This window comes from Mchenga conophoros, linkage group LG23, assembly GCF_057382185.1.
Source record: "Mchenga conophoros isolate Kocher_MC1m ecotype Shallow Benthic linkage group LG23, M_conophoros_male_GT1.1, whole genome shotgun sequence".
Taxonomy (NCBI): Eukaryota; Metazoa; Chordata; class Actinopteri; order Cichliformes; family Cichlidae; genus Mchenga; species Mchenga conophoros.
In genome coordinates this window covers 7,257,746-7,275,472 of record NC_140547.1, presented here as the reverse complement: position 1 = coordinate 7,275,472, position 17,727 = coordinate 7,257,746, and the positions used below count along the sequence as shown (strand labels likewise).

Below are 17,727 nucleotides of genomic sequence, written 5' to 3'. Positions count from 1 at the left end.
TAGAAATTGTGTTACTTTGAACAATTATGTAAATAAAAGATTAACCTTTTTTCCCCAAATGACCCAAAGTCAGAATTCAGACCTTCTTTTCAACATATTTACCAAAATTGGTGTATTATTAAGGGGAAAGGTCCTGAGAAAATTTTATCTCTCTGAAATTTTTTAGCAAGATCTCAAACTTTGAATGGCTTGTTTTGGGCTATGATCTGTTCACAGTTATCATTTACAAAAGTCGAGGCGAAGCAAATTTCAAAGCCTTCCAAATACGGTGTGTCCTCAACTATATGCTGTGTCTGCCTAACTATCACCGTCGAGACTCCTCTAAGCCTCACAAAATTAAACTGACTAAATAACTGATGCCGGTAAACCAGAAGAGCTGAAGCAACATATTTTTAGGACGCTGGTTCCTCAGTTCATAATGCAAACACGAAACAGTGGAGGTCAAGTTGACGTCTTAAAAAAAAAGTCAGAGCACCCATTTGACAGCAGTAAGCCCCTCAGGAACATTTAGCAGACTCTGTGGTGGTGGTGCACAGTTCTGCCAAGCAGCGACACCTGCACAAATAGAGTGCCACCTTCATGGAAGAATCATCAGAAGAAAAACTTTCCACTATCCACAACCCAAAATTCTCCATCCAGACTTCTGCAAATAAAAGTCTAAAGAAACCTGATGCATTCTGAAAAACAGTCCTGTAGACTGATGATGGTAAAATGAAATTTCAGAGGGCGTGCAATGAACGCAAATGTGTTTTGAGGGAAAAGGGGTGCGGAAATGTATAAAAGCAACACCTTTTCAAATCCCGAGGACAGGGCTGCATGGATCGTGCAGTCAGTAGCATGGAATGGAAGGATTAAATTAATCCACAGCAAATCCTGGAGGCAAACATCACAATGCATGTAAAAGCTGAATAGAATGGCTTCTAAAACAACATACAGATCCTAAACATACCTTAAAATAAAGTAAATGACTTTCTCAAGAAGTATAAGCTAAAGTTTCTGACATGATCCTCAAAATCCCAAAGAAACTGTGCATGAAATATTTTAATTGTGTTCATTTTTAACTTCAGTTCCTTTGTAAACCGGGTCCACATGGAGTCTCCAGAGCTGGATCTGTACTCTAAAGCAAATGCTTGCTCTTTCTTTAATCCATTACTTTCAGCTGAATATTTCAGCCATTTGGATCTAAAGTTTAGCTTTCCTTTTCATCTGCATGTTTATCAACTGATTTATCTGCTTGATCAGTGTTTTTGTGCACTTTTACTGCACTCTAATTGTGTGGTTCAGGTGTTATGATGGCCTCAGTCTACAGACCCAGACATTTACACACATACGCCGAATGTGCGAGCTTGCTTACAGTCCAGCAGGACACACACAATCGCCACAGCTGGGTGCTTTTTTCCGTCACATAGCAGCTGAAACAACAATTGTTCTCACAGCGTAAGACCATTGTGTGTGTGCACTGTCTCAAACGCTTCAACAGTCTGTCTCCTTGTCTCTCACTCACCCTGCAAATCTCGAGGGATGCCCAGTTTGACGTAAAGAGCAAAAGTTTCTAAAACGTTTCACTGCTTTTGCACTTGTGCTTTTCTTTCTCACTGTGTGGTGCTTTGGCCAGTGTTTCAGTTTAAGCTACTGATACCAACACAAACACGGAGAGCAGTCTGAGATTTTACTGAAATGAGCTGCTGTAACAATACAATTAGGCCACAGCCTGTTTCCATCACAGGGGAAATCCTGCTGCCTGGTTGGCCACTGATAGGAGTGAGACGAGAGAAAGAGTGAGAGAGGAGGATGAGAATGATAAGAGAAAAGCAAAGTGTGGGGGGATACGTGAGGAGGACATCTGTGATCCAGTCCAGAGGGAAAACAGCGCAGAGGTACCGTAAGAATGTAGGGGGTGAAACATACGAATGAAAGGCCGGAGAGGAAAAGGTTATGATAAAATACACAAATGTTGAGCAAGCAGCAAGGGTTAGTTAACCAGAGGAAAGACGAGGCAACTTAGAAGGCACAATTGTACCACTTCGGGACAGGATGCAGCTGAGCAGGAACAAAGCACTAAGAAAGACAAAAAAAAAAACCAACAAAAAAAAACATGTTTGTGTGACAGTGTTGATTCTTTATCTTGAAAATAAACCCCAGAAGCAGCCAGGAAAGTGTCTCTGGCCTTTGTGTTGCATATAAAACAAAGTGTTTCTGTAAAATCTGTCCTATAAATAAACATCTGTTTTTGTTTTCACATCTGGATTAAATATTACGATGACATCCTATTTTTTTTTTCACTTAAAAATGTTGATGACCTCTGTTTTGTTTTGCTTCTTTTTCTTTTTTAAATTTACTTATTAACATATTCATGTATTCTTTTAGTGAGCATGAGGAAAATCATATAAGAAACTGTGGATGTTAATCTTTAAATATGCTCAACAATGACTGCAAAAGTGCATGTAAAAATTACAGGTCAAACATTATATATTTTTTATGGTTACCATTATGGCTACTTGATGTTTGCATCCACTGCTGCCTAAATGTCCAGGTCCGGGAACAGCCAACTACGTTCCTGCACAGAAAATCACTTTGGCAAACTACCATGCTGTGGTTACCCCTTTATAACTTTTTATGCATGGCAACCAGGGAAGAAAAGCAGGCCCAATTCATTCATCCAGGCTTCAGTCATATTGAAGCATTTAAGGGTTCTGTATTAAACACCATTTGAAAGTATATAAAACAGAATTCACCAAGGCCTGACTTTTGCCATGGGATTTGACTCTTAAAAGCACTTTAATTTAAATGAGATAATAACTTTAAATGACATCATATGTTTTGCCTTAACTTAATTCGTCTATTCAGGACAATGGGTGAAGCCATACACATGGATCCCTGCTGTCTGGTGGCGACCACAAGAACACTGATTTCTTTTGTGTGTGTGTGTGCTTTAATTTAAATGAAAAGAAGTCATGAATAGATTAATGAGCAAAGATGGATAAATATTTCAGAATGTGCTGGTTGAACATCATAAGCAGGCATCTAAAGAACTCGTACATATTCTGCTTCCTCTTATTTTGTTACTAGAGTGATTGTTATGAAACTACAAAACAGTGAATGAAACTGACAGAACGTAACATAATAGGAAACACTGCATAAATTTACTTTGCAAAACTCATCTTAAGCGTTTCCTAATGTGTCCCGTCGCCTTAAAGAAAAGCAATTTGTCTCATAACTGAAACAAAATAAGATCTGTTAAGCCAACCAGTTAGATCAGATTATATTTGACTTTATTAATAGCCCGAGTTTGACACATACAACAGTACATAAAGACAACATTAGCAGCCATAAAAAGTCAGACGGTGGTGGTTTTTTATGATCCAGTTCAGCCTCCTTAGGTGCCTCTCTGAGCCAGCTAGCGCCAGGGGACTGATTTACTTGTCACACAAGGGGGACATATTTAGACTGGATGTGCTGGAGAGAGTGTGCAGTAAAGCTGGCAGGGCAGTGGATGACCCAGACAGTGGGAGTGTGGGGGAGACACATAAGACACACCAGTTAACCTCCTGCCATTAAACCAGCTTGATTTCTGACCAAGGGCCATGGGACAATGGAGTGTACTGCACTAATTACACACCCTGACACAGATAATAGGACATATACTTGCTCTTTATGAGAACAAACAGACGTCTGTAGATCTCTTTAACAACTTGCAGTTTTAGCAGAAATAAAAGGTCTTAAATATGGCTTTGCAGTGTGCCGTCTTTGCAGAAGCAAGAGACTTGATTAAAACATGTCTCTTGATGACTGAATCAACAGACAGTTGTCTTGAAATGTCAGACTACTGGTTGATGCCAATCCACCCAGAATGTGCAGTGCTAGGTGGATTGTGACTAAATATGTCTGTGTTTATATTAACCTTTCTTAGGTGTCAAATTTTAACTCCCTCAGCATTTACCGTACACAGTACAGTCACAAGGAAATGCAGGGTGTGTCTATGTGCTAGGTAAGACAAATTATATGGGACCACCAACCCAAGACCACCATAATATTCCAAGACCAATAAGTAAAACGTCACAAAGACTTTCCATCGCAAGTCTGCATATACATGGAAAAATAAGCTGTAATTTGTTCATACAAAAAGGGTTTCGGTGATTTCATCTGTAAGTTTTCAGAATTATCCATGTTTTACTTAAACAAAAACAAAAGAAATGAGGTTAATTACAAAGAAACCTGCAATAAAAAGAGTTCAATTTGTAAAAAATAAAATAAAATAAAAATAATAATAATAATCTATATATAACACTTTAAAGCCACCCTATTTTATTATTTTTTAAACAATTTATTTACTTTTATAAAGTAACATAGATAAAATTAAATAAAACTCTACAAACTGATAAAAACAAGAAACAAATACAGGCCTGCTACAAAATATTATGAGTCAGGTGTAACTTTGATTTTTTTGTCTCAAATTCAGCAATATATTCTTTATCATTATTAGTAAACCAGAGCTATTACTGAGTGCATACACCTTTCTTACCCTATATAAAAAGACAAGTATTTAATTTCAAGCAGTTTGAGTGTTGAAGGAAAATATCACTTCTCCACATAGTATCATCTATTTTAAAGTCATAGAAACTTTGAAAAGTTTAGCCTGATGAAATTCATCATATATTATGATTTATTTTTACTTTCGCGTGGTTCTAAACGACTAAATGAAAAGCTTCCATGTGTGCAAAAAACTTTAAGCAAATAAAAAAAAGGCATAAATAAAAGTAACAGTAAAAGTTAGCAGATGAGTATTTGGGCTGGTTCACAACAAAATCATCGTAATAAGAGAGACTGAGGTCTGGACGCGCTGCTCTGATCGCTGCCTGTCCCGCCACTGACAGTAAAGCGGGTAACCAAATATTCAAAAACAATACGTCATCCCACAATGCAGCGCGCTTACGTTCTCCTTTACAGCATTACCTCATCCCACAATCCACCGCGAGATTAAGAATCTTCTGGGTGGTGGTCGTCTAGGCAACGCGCCTTATCGGAGGACTCAGCCCCGCCTCAGAGACACGCCCCTCAGCCAATGGGAGAGCCCCGTCATGACATCATGGTTATTTTTAGAGAGGCAGCGGCAGCAGATAAGGTTTGCCTCCACGCTGGACCGCTCAGAGTATACACACACGCAAGCGGTGAGCACACCGGAGACGCTCGGTGGCTGACAGGAAAAGTTAGAGCCGCGAGGCGCTTTTCATTCACGGACTCAATATAAGTCTGGATACTTTGACAAAAGCTTTGTGAACAATTTCCACTCAACATAGAACAACCGACCATCGCTTGGTGAAAGAAGTAAGTTCTGATTCCTGTGTCGAGAAAAGTGCGCTCTCAAAGTTTGGAAGTTTTTACGCACAGAGAGGACGTTTGGAAACCAGTGTTTTCCTCCTCGGTAACCAGGAAGAAGAGAAGGGGGGACGGAAAGCTGTTTTTGTAGAAGACTGTGTAGCTACATTCGGTTTTTGTTTTATTTTTTCTTCTATGTATACCAAGATGGAAACTACTTTCTATGACGACTCACTCAACGCTTTCTCCCAGCACGACAACGCCGGCTACGGATACAGCAACCCCAAAGCGCTGAAACACAACATGACACTGAACCTCACCGACCCGCCGAGCGCTCTGAAACCTCACCTCCGCGCCAAAGCTGGCGACATCCTCACCTCCCCCGACGTGGGTTTGCTGAAGCTGGCCTCTCCGGAGCTGGAGAGGCTGATCATCCAGTCCAGCAACGGACTCATCACCACCACGCCGACCCCGACCCAGTTCCTGTGCCCCAAGAATGTCACTGACGAGCAGGAGGGCTTCGCGGAGGGGTTTGTGCGCGCCCTGGCTGAGCTCCACCACCAGAACATGCCGGGCACAACAAACGTGAGTGTCACCTCGACTCCACCGGCAACTGTCAACACTGCGCTGCCGCCTGTTTCATCTGTTGCCGGTGCCACCGTATACAACAACAATGCTGCCATGCGCTCTGAGTCGCCGGTTTATGAGGACTTGAACACTTTCAACCCGGCCATCAGTACCGTGTCGGCACCAAACTACACCACCTCAGCCCCCACTATGTCCTTCTCTGCTGCCCCGCCTCAGCTTCCCATCTACGGCCAGCCTTCCCCTGCCCAGCTCCCCCGGCTCACTGCGCTCAAAGAGGAGCCCCAAACCGTGCCCGAGATGCCAGGGGAGACCCCTCCTCTTTCTCCAATCGATATGGAGAGTCAGGAGCGCATCAAGGCTGAGAGAAAGCGGATGAGAAACCGCATCGCTGCCTCCAAATGCCGGAAGAGGAAGCTGGAGCGGATCTCAAGGCTGGAGGAGAAAGTGAAGACCCTAAAGTCACAGAACTCCGAGCTCGCATCCACCGCCAACATGTTGCGCGAGCAGGTGGCCCAGCTGAAGCAGAAGGTGATGAACCACGTAAACAGCGGGTGCCAGCTTATGTTAACGCAGCAGCTCCAGACCTTCTGAGGTGGTGTCAGCGACAGAGGAGAGAGAGAAAAGACTGTAGTTGAAAGAATAGGACGCTTCCTGTGGTAGTGAGTGTCTGCGACTCCCGAAATCGTTCCGGTATTTGGGATGATGTGGCGCGACACTGGCGGGACCGGGGACGGTACCAAACTGAGTGCCACGCGCTCCCCAGTGGCGCGTCCTAGAGATGGGCTCAGGACTGTGACAATAGCCATGAACCAGAAGGGACATGGCAACAGGCAGAAACCCCTTCTGTTTCTGTGTCGTGCTGTTTTTCTTTACAGAACTGGACAGGACTGACGTTTTCTTGATTTACACCGAGCCCTGCATGGACTTCATCATGACCATCAATGGAAAAACTCAGTATTAGAGGATTTTTTTTTTTTTTTAAATCACACGCAATACAGACTTTTCTTGCTGTAGCCATAATTAATGGCCTCACTTTTTAGGCGTGTTGGTCAACTCTAAACGGCTGAAAAGTTGCAACAAATGCTGCCTGACTCATGAGTTAAAGTACAATGTACATTTTTTTCTTAATTGTAAGAAATTAAGTTAGAAAAGCTTCAAGATTTACTTGTTTTTTTCTAAAGCTGTTAATGGGGTTTCACTCATTGTTATATGTATATAAGATCAACTTGGAGTACTTATGTTTACCATTTGTAATAAGAATACTGTATAATTTTTTATGTTTGTTTTCTGAGCACTTAAGAAATTAATCAATATTTAAGAAAATAAACCAGATAAAATGAAGCAACATCGCCTCTGTGTACTTGTAAGAGTGTGACATAAAAAGTGGGTGTGCCACGAAGAAGTCAAACAATAAAACATGTTGCAACATGTTGTAAGAGCTGCTAGTGCTGAGTACCTCAAGCTAAATTCCATTAGTACTGGTATTGATTGAAGCTGAGTGATTGTGTTTCAGCTGGCAGGCCGGGCTCACTTACTCCTGATGGAGGCCAGTTCTGCAAATTGGGGTTGTAGAGTTTGCGATCTCCACTTTTGTGTCTCAGCTCACACAGGCTCAGAAGAAGAAAAGTGTAACTGCCCTATAAAGTCTCCCATTGCTTTGAGCAATAAGTAACATTTTCACATCATGTAACACTCAGTCACAATAGGCTAAGGTGTGCAACCCTTAATTAAGAAATCTGGAACTGATTTGATTAATACGACATCTCCCTTGCTATTTCATCATTCAGTTATTCACCATTGCTCTGTCCTTTTGTAAGTATTCAAAAAGGTTTCAGCATGTCAAAGAAAAAAAAGAAGTGTTAGGTTCTGAAGTGCAAATCTCTGTATGGGATAAATTAATACAATAAACTGTGGCTTGGTGGGATTATGTATATATATGGTGAGTCTTTTTTTTTAATCACATAGTCATCTTTCAGTCAGTACCAGCTAAAAGAACAAACAATAACCCAAACAAAGGCTTTGTGGTGATGGCTTTAACCACAAGAAAAAAGAAAATACAAGCCTGGAGCTCAGTATCTCAAAGTGCTGAATATTCTTTAACTTATTTACGGTACAGCAATGTGGGCCTATAAATATGTTATGAGCACTTTTGAAATAAATTGGGATTTTTTTTTGGGGGGGGGGGGGGGGGGGGTCAAATTTTTCACTTATAAAAAAACAGGCGTAAATTTTTTTTTCTTGATGTCTTCACTAAACCCAGCAATTAAAGTGAGTCTCGTTCATGCTTACGCAGCAGGTGCAGCTCAGGCGTGGCCTACAGCAGATAAAAGGAGTGGGCTTTCAAATACTGCTGGACATCAGCACGTGTGCTGCTCTTAATGAAACACTGGAGGGCGACATACATTGGGGTGGATTACCGGTGAAATTGCCTGAAGTGCTCGAAATCTCCACAGATCTGTTGCAATTTATATCGGGTTATCAGATATTAATTTTTGTGGAAATTAATAGAGACTGTCATATAGAGTGTAAATAAAACAGAACGGGTTGTTGACTGAAAACCTAACGAAGTCTCTGACACACTGTGATGCTAAGGCTGACAGAATATTAAATGTTCTCTTTCTTTTCAATCTTTATATTTTCCGATTTTATTTTTTGTTTGCTTTTTAATTCTTTTATATACAAACAAACATCAAATATCTTTATAACACAACCTGTTTGAACACGTCAAATAAGGGAATTCAGGTGTTGTCTTTGTTTTAATTGTTTGTATTATTTTTCCTTAATAGAGACAATCTCTGTGGGAGACATATCCAAATAGACACTTTTCTCCCTTTCCCTTTAATTATTCCTTCAGGAATCCCGATTTCTCTACAAATCTGCTCTGATTTCTCAAACTTGGGGCATTGTGACATCATTCCGGAAAGCAGTGCCCTCCCCTGCCATATAAGGAGAGGGAACGCTCGGAAGACCCACGTCAGGACCGAGGAGGCGTTTATTACGGGAAGTGAATCGACTGACTACATAATCTCCTCTTTGCATAATACGATGTGTCCTGAGACGTAATCTAAAGAATAGACCGGACTTAATTAAACAGGCAAATCCATCAAATGACTCCAAGGGCGACTAAAAGCAGACGTCTAGATGTTAAATATCAGGAGATCATAATAAAAACAAACGTTCTTTAACAAAATCCGCATTCTGTAGAATAGTTCACTAACAGCTCACATAAATGATAATAGGAACAATAGAACAGAAATAATATGTTGATCGATCTAGTTGCTTGGTATCCAGGCTATTTTATACCTAAACTTCCCCACATTCAAAGGGGGCATATGTATATTTTTACTAAAGAAGTTTACATGTATTTGAAAGTTAAAGTTACTTCGCAAATGTTTGCATTATAGTACAGGCTTCAGCCACTCCCTTAGTCACACTATAGAGTCTTTAATTTACGCATCTAATCTATAAAATAAAATGGATTGTTATACAAAAACATGCTGCTTCATGCTAATAAATACTGTTAGACTGTCTCCATGAGACTTTATGCAGCAGCATTCTGCTGCATAAAGTCTAACTGTACTTGTATTGGGGGAGTGTCTTTCAGGGTATAAAACTTCTGCTAATTTTACTCATAAATATTATTAATAGCTCTATATCTCTTCATCAAATGATAAAAGGAAATCAAAAGTTGTCATTATTATATATCAAACCGATTTTGACATTTAGGCCAAGAGTGATTCAGACATAAGGGAGAATCTTTCTTCTCCCCCACACACCATTATCTATTTTATCGCTTTCACAAACATGCAAAATAATGTTATTTTTACACAGCTATTATTCTTGTCACCTCTTACTAATACAATACTAATACAATAATTTCACAGTGATTGAGGATTGAAGTGCTATTACTAGATAAAACAATTAACTGCATCTAATGGAAACTTGACCGCGTAATTGCACAAAGGTCAGGTTGAGCCGGCTGAATCTGTACAGTGAAAGGCTTCTGTCTGTTGTAGTTGCTATGGGCGGGGTATTTTACTAAGCAATATGGTACAAAATACACAAACAGAAATCAGAACAACAAATTCTAACAACTGTGGCGCATGAAGGCTGAAGGAACATTTTTTTATTTTCCTGCAAATTTAAAATGTGGAATAATGTCAAAGGTTTTGAAAGCCATGCAGCATCAAATTCTAAGAACCCTTACGCCGTGGATGTGATCCGGACAAAGAGAAGGGATTTGGTTTATGGTATCTCACATACTGAGGATCTCCTGAATCTTTTGGTTGCAGAGGGGGTTATGACAACAGCAAGGAGATCTATTGTTTTGTCCATCAGGACCCATAAAGATCAGAACTCCAGGGTCCTGGACATCCTGGAGGCCAGAGGTGAACGAGCATGTCGGAAATTCTTCCATCCGTGTCTTATGCTGGCAGAACCTGAACTATACCAGCGAATCAAGACCTATGTAAGGAGTATGAACGAGCAAGTTCAAGATAACAGGAGACAGCTGATTGGGTATTTGCTGGAGAGAGATTGTGAATGGGGGGGGAAATTAACAGATCAAACTGGAACCCAGAGAACTTATACTAAAAGGATTAAAAAAGGATCTAGTGTTACAAAGAAAGGAAGTGGTACCATAGTACTTGCAACATCAGAGCATACACCAGCTCAAAGTAAACCAGAAAGCCTCATTTACATGGCTGCTAGAAAAGGGGATCTCTTATTACTTGAGGAGCTGTTAAAAGACAGTGATATCAACACTGTCAATTCTTCCAAAGAAACTCTATTACATGTAGCTGCAGAAAATGGGCATTTATCCATCGCTGAGCTCTTGATTCAAAAAGGGGCTAGATTGGACCTCCAGAATGACGCTGGCCACACAGCTCTTCACAGAGCAGCCAGCAGAGGGCACACAGAGCTCATGAAGACCCTAGTGATGGCTGGGGCCCCTATACATACTCTGGATTTGAAAGGCAAAACTCCCATTCACCTGGCAGCAGAAAATAGGCATCTGAAATCTGTAAAACTCCTGGTGGAGGAGGAAGCCAGGCAGTCTGAAAGTCACAGACAGAATATGTTTCTGCACATGGCTGCCATGGAAGATGATTGGAGGTTGGCTGAGTTGCTGTTGCAGAGCGGGGCCACTGTTGATGCCTTAAACAGCCATAACAAAGCAGCTCTGTTTTATGCAGTCAAGGAGAGCAATGAGAAAACAATGACTGTCCTTCTCAATGCAGGGGCTAAAGCTGACTATGATGTCATATATGAAGCCATTAATCTTCATCAAGAATCAATTCTCCAGCTGTTGCTTGGTGAGTTTGGTCCAGTTCTATTTCAATTCATTGCTTTGTTTTTGAGATGTTACACAAATACAGAATAAACCTGCAAAACATCCAAGCTCACGGTCAGTTTTGTTCAAACCACAGCTAATGCCAGAGGAGTCCTGAACAAAGATGCCCTGGGCTCTGCTCTCTTTTCAGCTGTTCGAATGAACTTTGATGGTGCGGTGAGTGCACTGATAGACAGTGGAGCAGATGTGAACATGCGCGACGGTCGCAGATATACGCCTCTCCTACTGTCAGCTGAGCTGGGACACTCAGAAGTCTTCAGGTGACCTCTTTCAAAATAAATTCAGTGGCAATAAAGTAGCCCCCGTAGGCCTTCACACTCACACTCAAGAGCATTTCAACAAAATCAATCATATCATTGTGGGAATCACGTAATTATGTAGTTTACTTAAAGAACATACTAGAATAAGAAGAACACTGTCTAACTACCTTTATAAAATCCACCCTGCCTCATAAATGTTTATATTCACAAATATAATTTATGTATATGTTAAAAAAAAATAGCAGTGAGATATTTGTGGCACCAGATGCTGGTCCAAGTCAAATAGCAGAATAAAATCACGACTGTACAGGCGCAATGACACAAATGGGTTTAGAAAAGGCAAAATGCTCATCATTCTCCTTCTATAACAAATATGTATTTTCCATGTTTGTTTCTAATTTTATATATATCATCATTTATGTTGTGTTGTACATATTTGGTGCAGAGCATATGCATCTATTTTAACTGTCCCTTTTCTGTATTTTTTTTAGCAGCTAAGCCAAATATGTAATATCTTACATTTTGGCTTTTTTTTATTCTAGTGTTCTCGTAGCAAAAAATGCAAAACTGGATGCTACTTTATCTGACCTCTCTTCAGCATTGCACTTGGCTGCTCGCAGTGGTAGCAAGCCCATAGTGCACACACTGCTAGAAAAAGGACTGGACCCAAACATTAAGGGAGCTAAAGGCCACACCCCTCTCCACTTGGCAGCTCAATGTGATGGGCCTGACATAACTGGTCTGCTGTTAAAAGGTGGAGCACAGGTAATTGTCAAAGCATTAACGGTTGCTATCAGTTCTGTAGATTTTCAGTATATTAATGCAAAGTTGTGTGTCATTGCTATAGGTAAATGTAGTAGGCCAGGATGGTCTGACCCCTCTGCATATAGCCAGCATGCAGGGTCACACAGACACAGTGATCCAACTTCTTCATAACAAGGCAGAACCTGGAGTCAAAGACCGGCTGGGGAGGACAGCCCTGCACTGGGCAGCCTTTTCCCAGGTAGATAGTTGTGTGGTGGACTTGCTGCTGTCAGCCAAAGCTGACCCAGATGCCACTGATAATGAGAAAAAAACTCCCCTCCACCTGGCTGCTATGGAGGGAAAAGTAGACGTGGCGATTTCACTGCTTTCCCACAGGGCAAAGAGGCGAGCTAGAGACATGGATGGCTCCACTCCTCTTCATTACGCAGCAGCTGGTGGGCACGTCAGTGTGGTTACAGCCCTTTTTCAGCCGCTCAACAATAAGGGGACTGAAGACAGGAATGCATGGAGGAAAACACCACTTCATGCTGCAGCTGAGAAGGGACATGATAGTGTAGCTCTGCGGCTCCTGGAAGCTGGGGCCAAGATAAATGCTACAGATCACAATAAAGACACACCTCTGCACTGTGCTGCACGTGGTGGACACCACAAAGTAATGAAAATACTTGTAAACTGGGGACAAGCTGGAAATGTAGGATGGAGGAATAAAGCCAATCTGCAGGCTAAAAATAATATAGGGAAGACACCATTGCAAGTTGCAGAAACTAAACACACACCAGAGCATGAGAACACTGCAATTTTACTCAAGAGGAAGATGTTTCTTATGAAGTAAGCATCATAATTTGTGAACGATGTTGATCCAAGCACTTTGCAACTTGTTCTCTAGTGTGTGTCTTTCTCTTATTTTTGGTTATATTTTTCTCGTTTTGCATATATCGCTCTTGATTCATTGTATTTCTTCCTGTTTGCTATGTATTCTTGCAGTCAACTGTTCATATTTTATTCTTAGGCATGCACCTAAAGGTCGGTTATTTTTTGCTCTTCTACTTTCATCCAGATTAAAATGAAACTCAGACTTTTCCTAGCACCTTCTACCGAATACACCTTCGGCTAAGCTGACTGATACCTTTTTGTGGTGAAGCATTAAAAAAAATCTAACCATTGCTTCTTTTTGCCCACCTGTGGTTTTAGAGTTAGTCACTTCAACGACCATACAGGAAAGTATGTTGATAGCATCTAGCCCCGCTTACACCTTTGCAGATCCTCTTTAAAGGTTATGCAAATTGTATGCAAGCCTGGGTTTGCAAGCGTTGGGTCAAACTCCAAGCACAGAAAGACAGCAGTGCTTGGTGACAGCTATTTTGAACCACATCCTTCATAAGAATAGAGCACATGGCAAGCTGAATAACGATTTTATTCCTCCATTTATTTATTTTTATTTCAGTTTGTTGTTGTTTTTTTTGGACAAGTAAAGGTCTAATGTCTGTATATGGAGGTGGCCTACTTGAACAATACTCTATAAAAATATCATTTGACGTAATAGGAAAACCCAAGCTTTTGGCCTCAGAAGCTATGATTGTCCCCTTTAGCAAGAATGAGTTCTGGTACATGGTTCCATCAATTAGGGCAAGTCTTTCAGGTCCTGAAGCAGTAAAGCAGCCTCAGACCATCACATTACTACTGTTAAAGTTTAGTTCAAGCCAGCTTTAATGGGACTCAAACTCAAAAAAAATATTAATTTTATTTTGCAATAGCTTTTTGCAGTAAGAGAAGAAAAGAAAAATTAGTGATGAAAAAGTTGGTACACCCATGCACTTGGGCTAAATGAAATATGAATCAAAGGTCCTCATAAGGTGCCAGTGATTTGGGCCTCCTTAGGAAGAGGCTGGTGAAGCTGCTGAGAGTCTGGGGTAGTGTGATGCCAAGACCTACAGAGCTCTCCGAGGCCTTTAGAAAAGGACTGCAGAATATCTAAGATAATAAAAAAAGATTAACTTAAGTCACAATAGTCTATCTATTGCCTTTCAAATAATTTGTATTGGTTGATGGAGTCAAAGCAAACCAATTTTAGAGAATATTATTTGCAAATGACACAATTTAGCTTTGGTTCTCGTCCCTTGCACAGTTTGTGCATTTTCTAATCTGGTAATGTTTGCTGTTTCTCCATAGATATTTTGTTTAGCTTCTGCTCCCCCCATCCACCCAGGGAAGAGAATAGAGGGTATTCCTCTGTATACCATGTTTAGCTTGGAGCATAAAGTTCCCTGAAGACTGCCGAATTGGTCCACTATAAGTAATGTTGAACTAAACTTAATAGTTGACAGTAATGCAAACCCCTGGAAGTTATTTCTGCTTGGAAATATTAGTTTCTGATGCCAAGATATTTTTGTTATATCAAAATATATAAGCTATGTAGGTATAACTTAAGCATACCTAACTCTTTTTCTACTGACACTAAATTAATCCATCTCTAAATCTAAAAAAAAAAAAAGCAGGAAGTAAGTGTTATGATATCTGCAACTTTAGGTTGTTGTTGAAAACAAGTGGTTTGTTGTTGACACAAGAAGTGACACGGGCGTTCTTCACTTCAGTAAAAATACAGATACTTGTGTTAAGAAAAATACTCCAGTCATAGTACTGAAGTACTCATTCAACTTATTTACTCAAATACAAGTAAAAAAAAGAAGAAGTTCAGGCTCTGAAATGTACTGAAAGTAAGAAAGTAAAAAGTACCCTTTTGTAGAACTTTGTGCAAAGCTAACTGAACCTCATGCTGTAACATAATAAAATAATATCCATCCATTCGCTTCCGCTTATCCTTTTCACTGGAGCCTATCCCAGCTGTCATGGGGCAAGAGGCAGGGTACACCCTGGACAGGTCACCAGTCTGTCACAGGGCTAACACACAGAGACAGACAACCATTCGCACTCACACTCCCGCCTTCATACCTATAGACAATTTGGATTAATCAATTAACCTATCCCCACAAACTGCATGTCTTTGGACGGTGGGAGGAAGCCAGAGTACCCGGAGGGAGCCAGAAAAATGATTACAGCCAGGGATGAAGGTGGGGAACAGGTGGGGAGAGAGCAGTTTTAGTGGCTCAGCATGGGGAAGGATCACAACTCACAATCATTTCTAATGCGAGCTCCAGTAGGTTTTTTTGCAGTTATGCTGCTGCTTTTTGTGGATTTGCACAGCTGAATTCAGCTAGATGTAAGCACGTTTCCCATGCTATGTTGCCGGAGCTCCATCCCGAACACTGGCAGCATTCTGTTTATACTGTCTTTACAAGACAGCATACAGCTGGTATAAGGGTTAACTTCAGTGAAGGAATCTAATCATCAGCTTACATTCAAATACATTTCTGCTACTCTTGATGTATCCTAACTCCCACCTTGAACAGCTCAGTGCTATAGATTCACCACAATATGGCAAACTAACCTGTTTACCCTGCACTAAACTGCTGAGAATTTGAATAATCCAAAGGTGATATAGCTTAGTTTGTTTTTAAGGATGTTTCACAATAGAAAAAAAATAACTTCACATCATATACAGATCCAATATTTGATTTAAAAATGAAGACATTACAAAACACACTGAGCAATCCTTGCTTTTATATATAAACTCTCTTCTTCTGCTCCTTCTTGTTTTATCTGTCTTTATCTCTGAATTAAGTTATCTTTCATTCTTTTCTCTTTCTGGGAAATGCAGCAGCTCGACCTTTAGTTAGAAGACACATTATGTGGAAAAATTGCACACAAACAGCTTCTGTATTTGCTGATATTATGGAAATAAATCATCATCCACTTTGGTTGGTTTTCTTCTGTGGTCTTTCAGCCCCTTTAGTGTTGCTGAGCTGGTCAGTGCAGTCATTCATTCATTTTAACAATGCACCAGATTGTTTATTCGTCCACTTCCAGCGCTGTTGCTCTCTCTCTGTTTATTTGGAGTTTTCAGCCTAATGATGGCCACAGCATGGCTTGCATGGCTTGCAACTCTTTTGGGTCTCACATTTAAAATGACAATGAAATAATTACAGTGAAAATCCATAAAATACAAATTCAACACCTCAACTTCAGATAGTAAGTCGCTACTTATTTGCAATATGTTTCTTGGGAAATATTACTTTTTTAGGGCCAGGTCGTTTTTTGGTTCTTTTGTTATTTCTACCCACCCCTGGACTTTATCATGTGAAAGTAAAGTTTTGCATGTCTTAAATATATTAACATAATTTTGCAATACCATTTTTGCATTAGGAAAAGGAAAGAATAGAAAAATTAGTCATGGAAAAAATTACACATGCACTTGAGTTGAATAAAATAAAAATCAAGGGTCCTTATAAAGTGACAGTGATTTGGGCCTCCTTGGGAAGAGGAGAGCCTGTGAAAATGAGAAACTGTGTATAAATATGGCTGCAATTCTAAAATAGTTAATGCATTTTTCCCTTGAATTGCAGCAGAAAGTCTGCACTTCAATCACAATATGGTTGTTTACATATATTTGACCTATAATCCATGTGGTGGTGGTGTACAGAGGCAAAACTGCAAAAAAACAACAAAAAAAACTAATTTTGTCCCAAACATTACAGTAGTCACTGTATATTGATCATTTTTCACAAAATCAGTTATCATGCTGAGTTATCTTGTCAGGCTTTATGAAAAAGTATGTAAACGACACATTAAAAAAGTTGAGCATTTTAGTTTTGAGGATGTAATGTGTTACCTCGATTGGGACGGCTTCACCACCACCCTTCAGTGTAAGTATTTTTGTTTAGTTAGTGGTTAGTGGTTATTTTTCACATAAATATTGAAATGAGATGGCACAATGTTGCCTTATTTAGCCTCCTAAGACCCAAATTATTTCATGGCATGCATTTTTAATTTCTCTTTGCTGTTGTGACTTTATAGTGTTCGAACACTATAAAGTCACAATTGAGTAATCATGTGCAAAACTCCTTATTTGGTGTTTGAACACAGCAGCATTTTTCCTGAGTGCAAAAACAAAAGGAAAAACAACAATTGTGCCCCTTTGAGCAATATGGCTCATTTAAAAGCCATTTGAAAGAGCAAAATTTAGTATTGTCGTCTAGACAACCCAAAATGTGATGTCCCTATATATGGACGCCAGGTCCTAGGAGGTTAAGGCAGGGTTAGGGTTAGGATGGAATTACCGTATGTTATAGGGTTTCTAGATTTATGTGGTATTTGTGTAACCATCAGCCGCCTTTTTGTGTCTGGTAGGCTAGCCAATGTTGCCTTGTGCACTAACTGGTAAGCAAGTCAGCTATGTTATATTAACCTTGGTAGGGTAGGGTTTTCATTTAGTTGACCTCATTTTGAGTTTTCTCCTATTTAGCATTTACTTTTATCTACTTTCTCTATACAGATTTGGATTTTAGTGATACAGTTAATAATTTTTCATTTAATTAAAGTTACAAAAAG

At 40.1% G+C, this 17,727-nt stretch overlaps 2 protein-coding genes across 2 annotated transcripts; both read left to right on the top strand.

Annotated features, from left to right (window-relative positions):
• Positions 1 to 5,136: 5,136 nt before the first annotated feature.
• On the top strand, positions 5,137 to 7,835 carry jun (Jun proto-oncogene, AP-1 transcription factor subunit). The gene has a single exon (XM_085264689.1). It carries the CDS (start codon positions 5,512 to 5,514, stop codon positions 6,493 to 6,495), a length of 984 nt encoding a protein of 327 aa, XP_085120815.1. The 5' UTR covers positions 5,137 to 5,511; the 3' UTR covers positions 6,496 to 7,835.
• A 2,148-nt stretch (positions 7,836 to 9,983) lies between these two features.
• caiap (CARD- and ANK-containing Inflammasome Adaptor Protein) lies at positions 9,984 to 14,213 on the top strand. The gene is made up of 5 exons (XM_085264688.1): positions 9,984 to 10,372; positions 11,145 to 11,219; positions 11,334 to 11,517; positions 12,060 to 12,282; positions 12,365 to 14,213. The coding sequence occupies exons 3-5, from the start codon at positions 11,396 to 11,398 to the stop codon at positions 13,112 to 13,114; spliced, it is 1,095 nt and encodes a 364-aa protein (XP_085120814.1). The 5' UTR covers positions 9,984 to 10,372; positions 11,145 to 11,219; positions 11,334 to 11,395; the 3' UTR covers positions 13,115 to 14,213.
• The last annotated feature ends 3,514 nt before the right edge of the window (positions 14,214 to 17,727 follow it).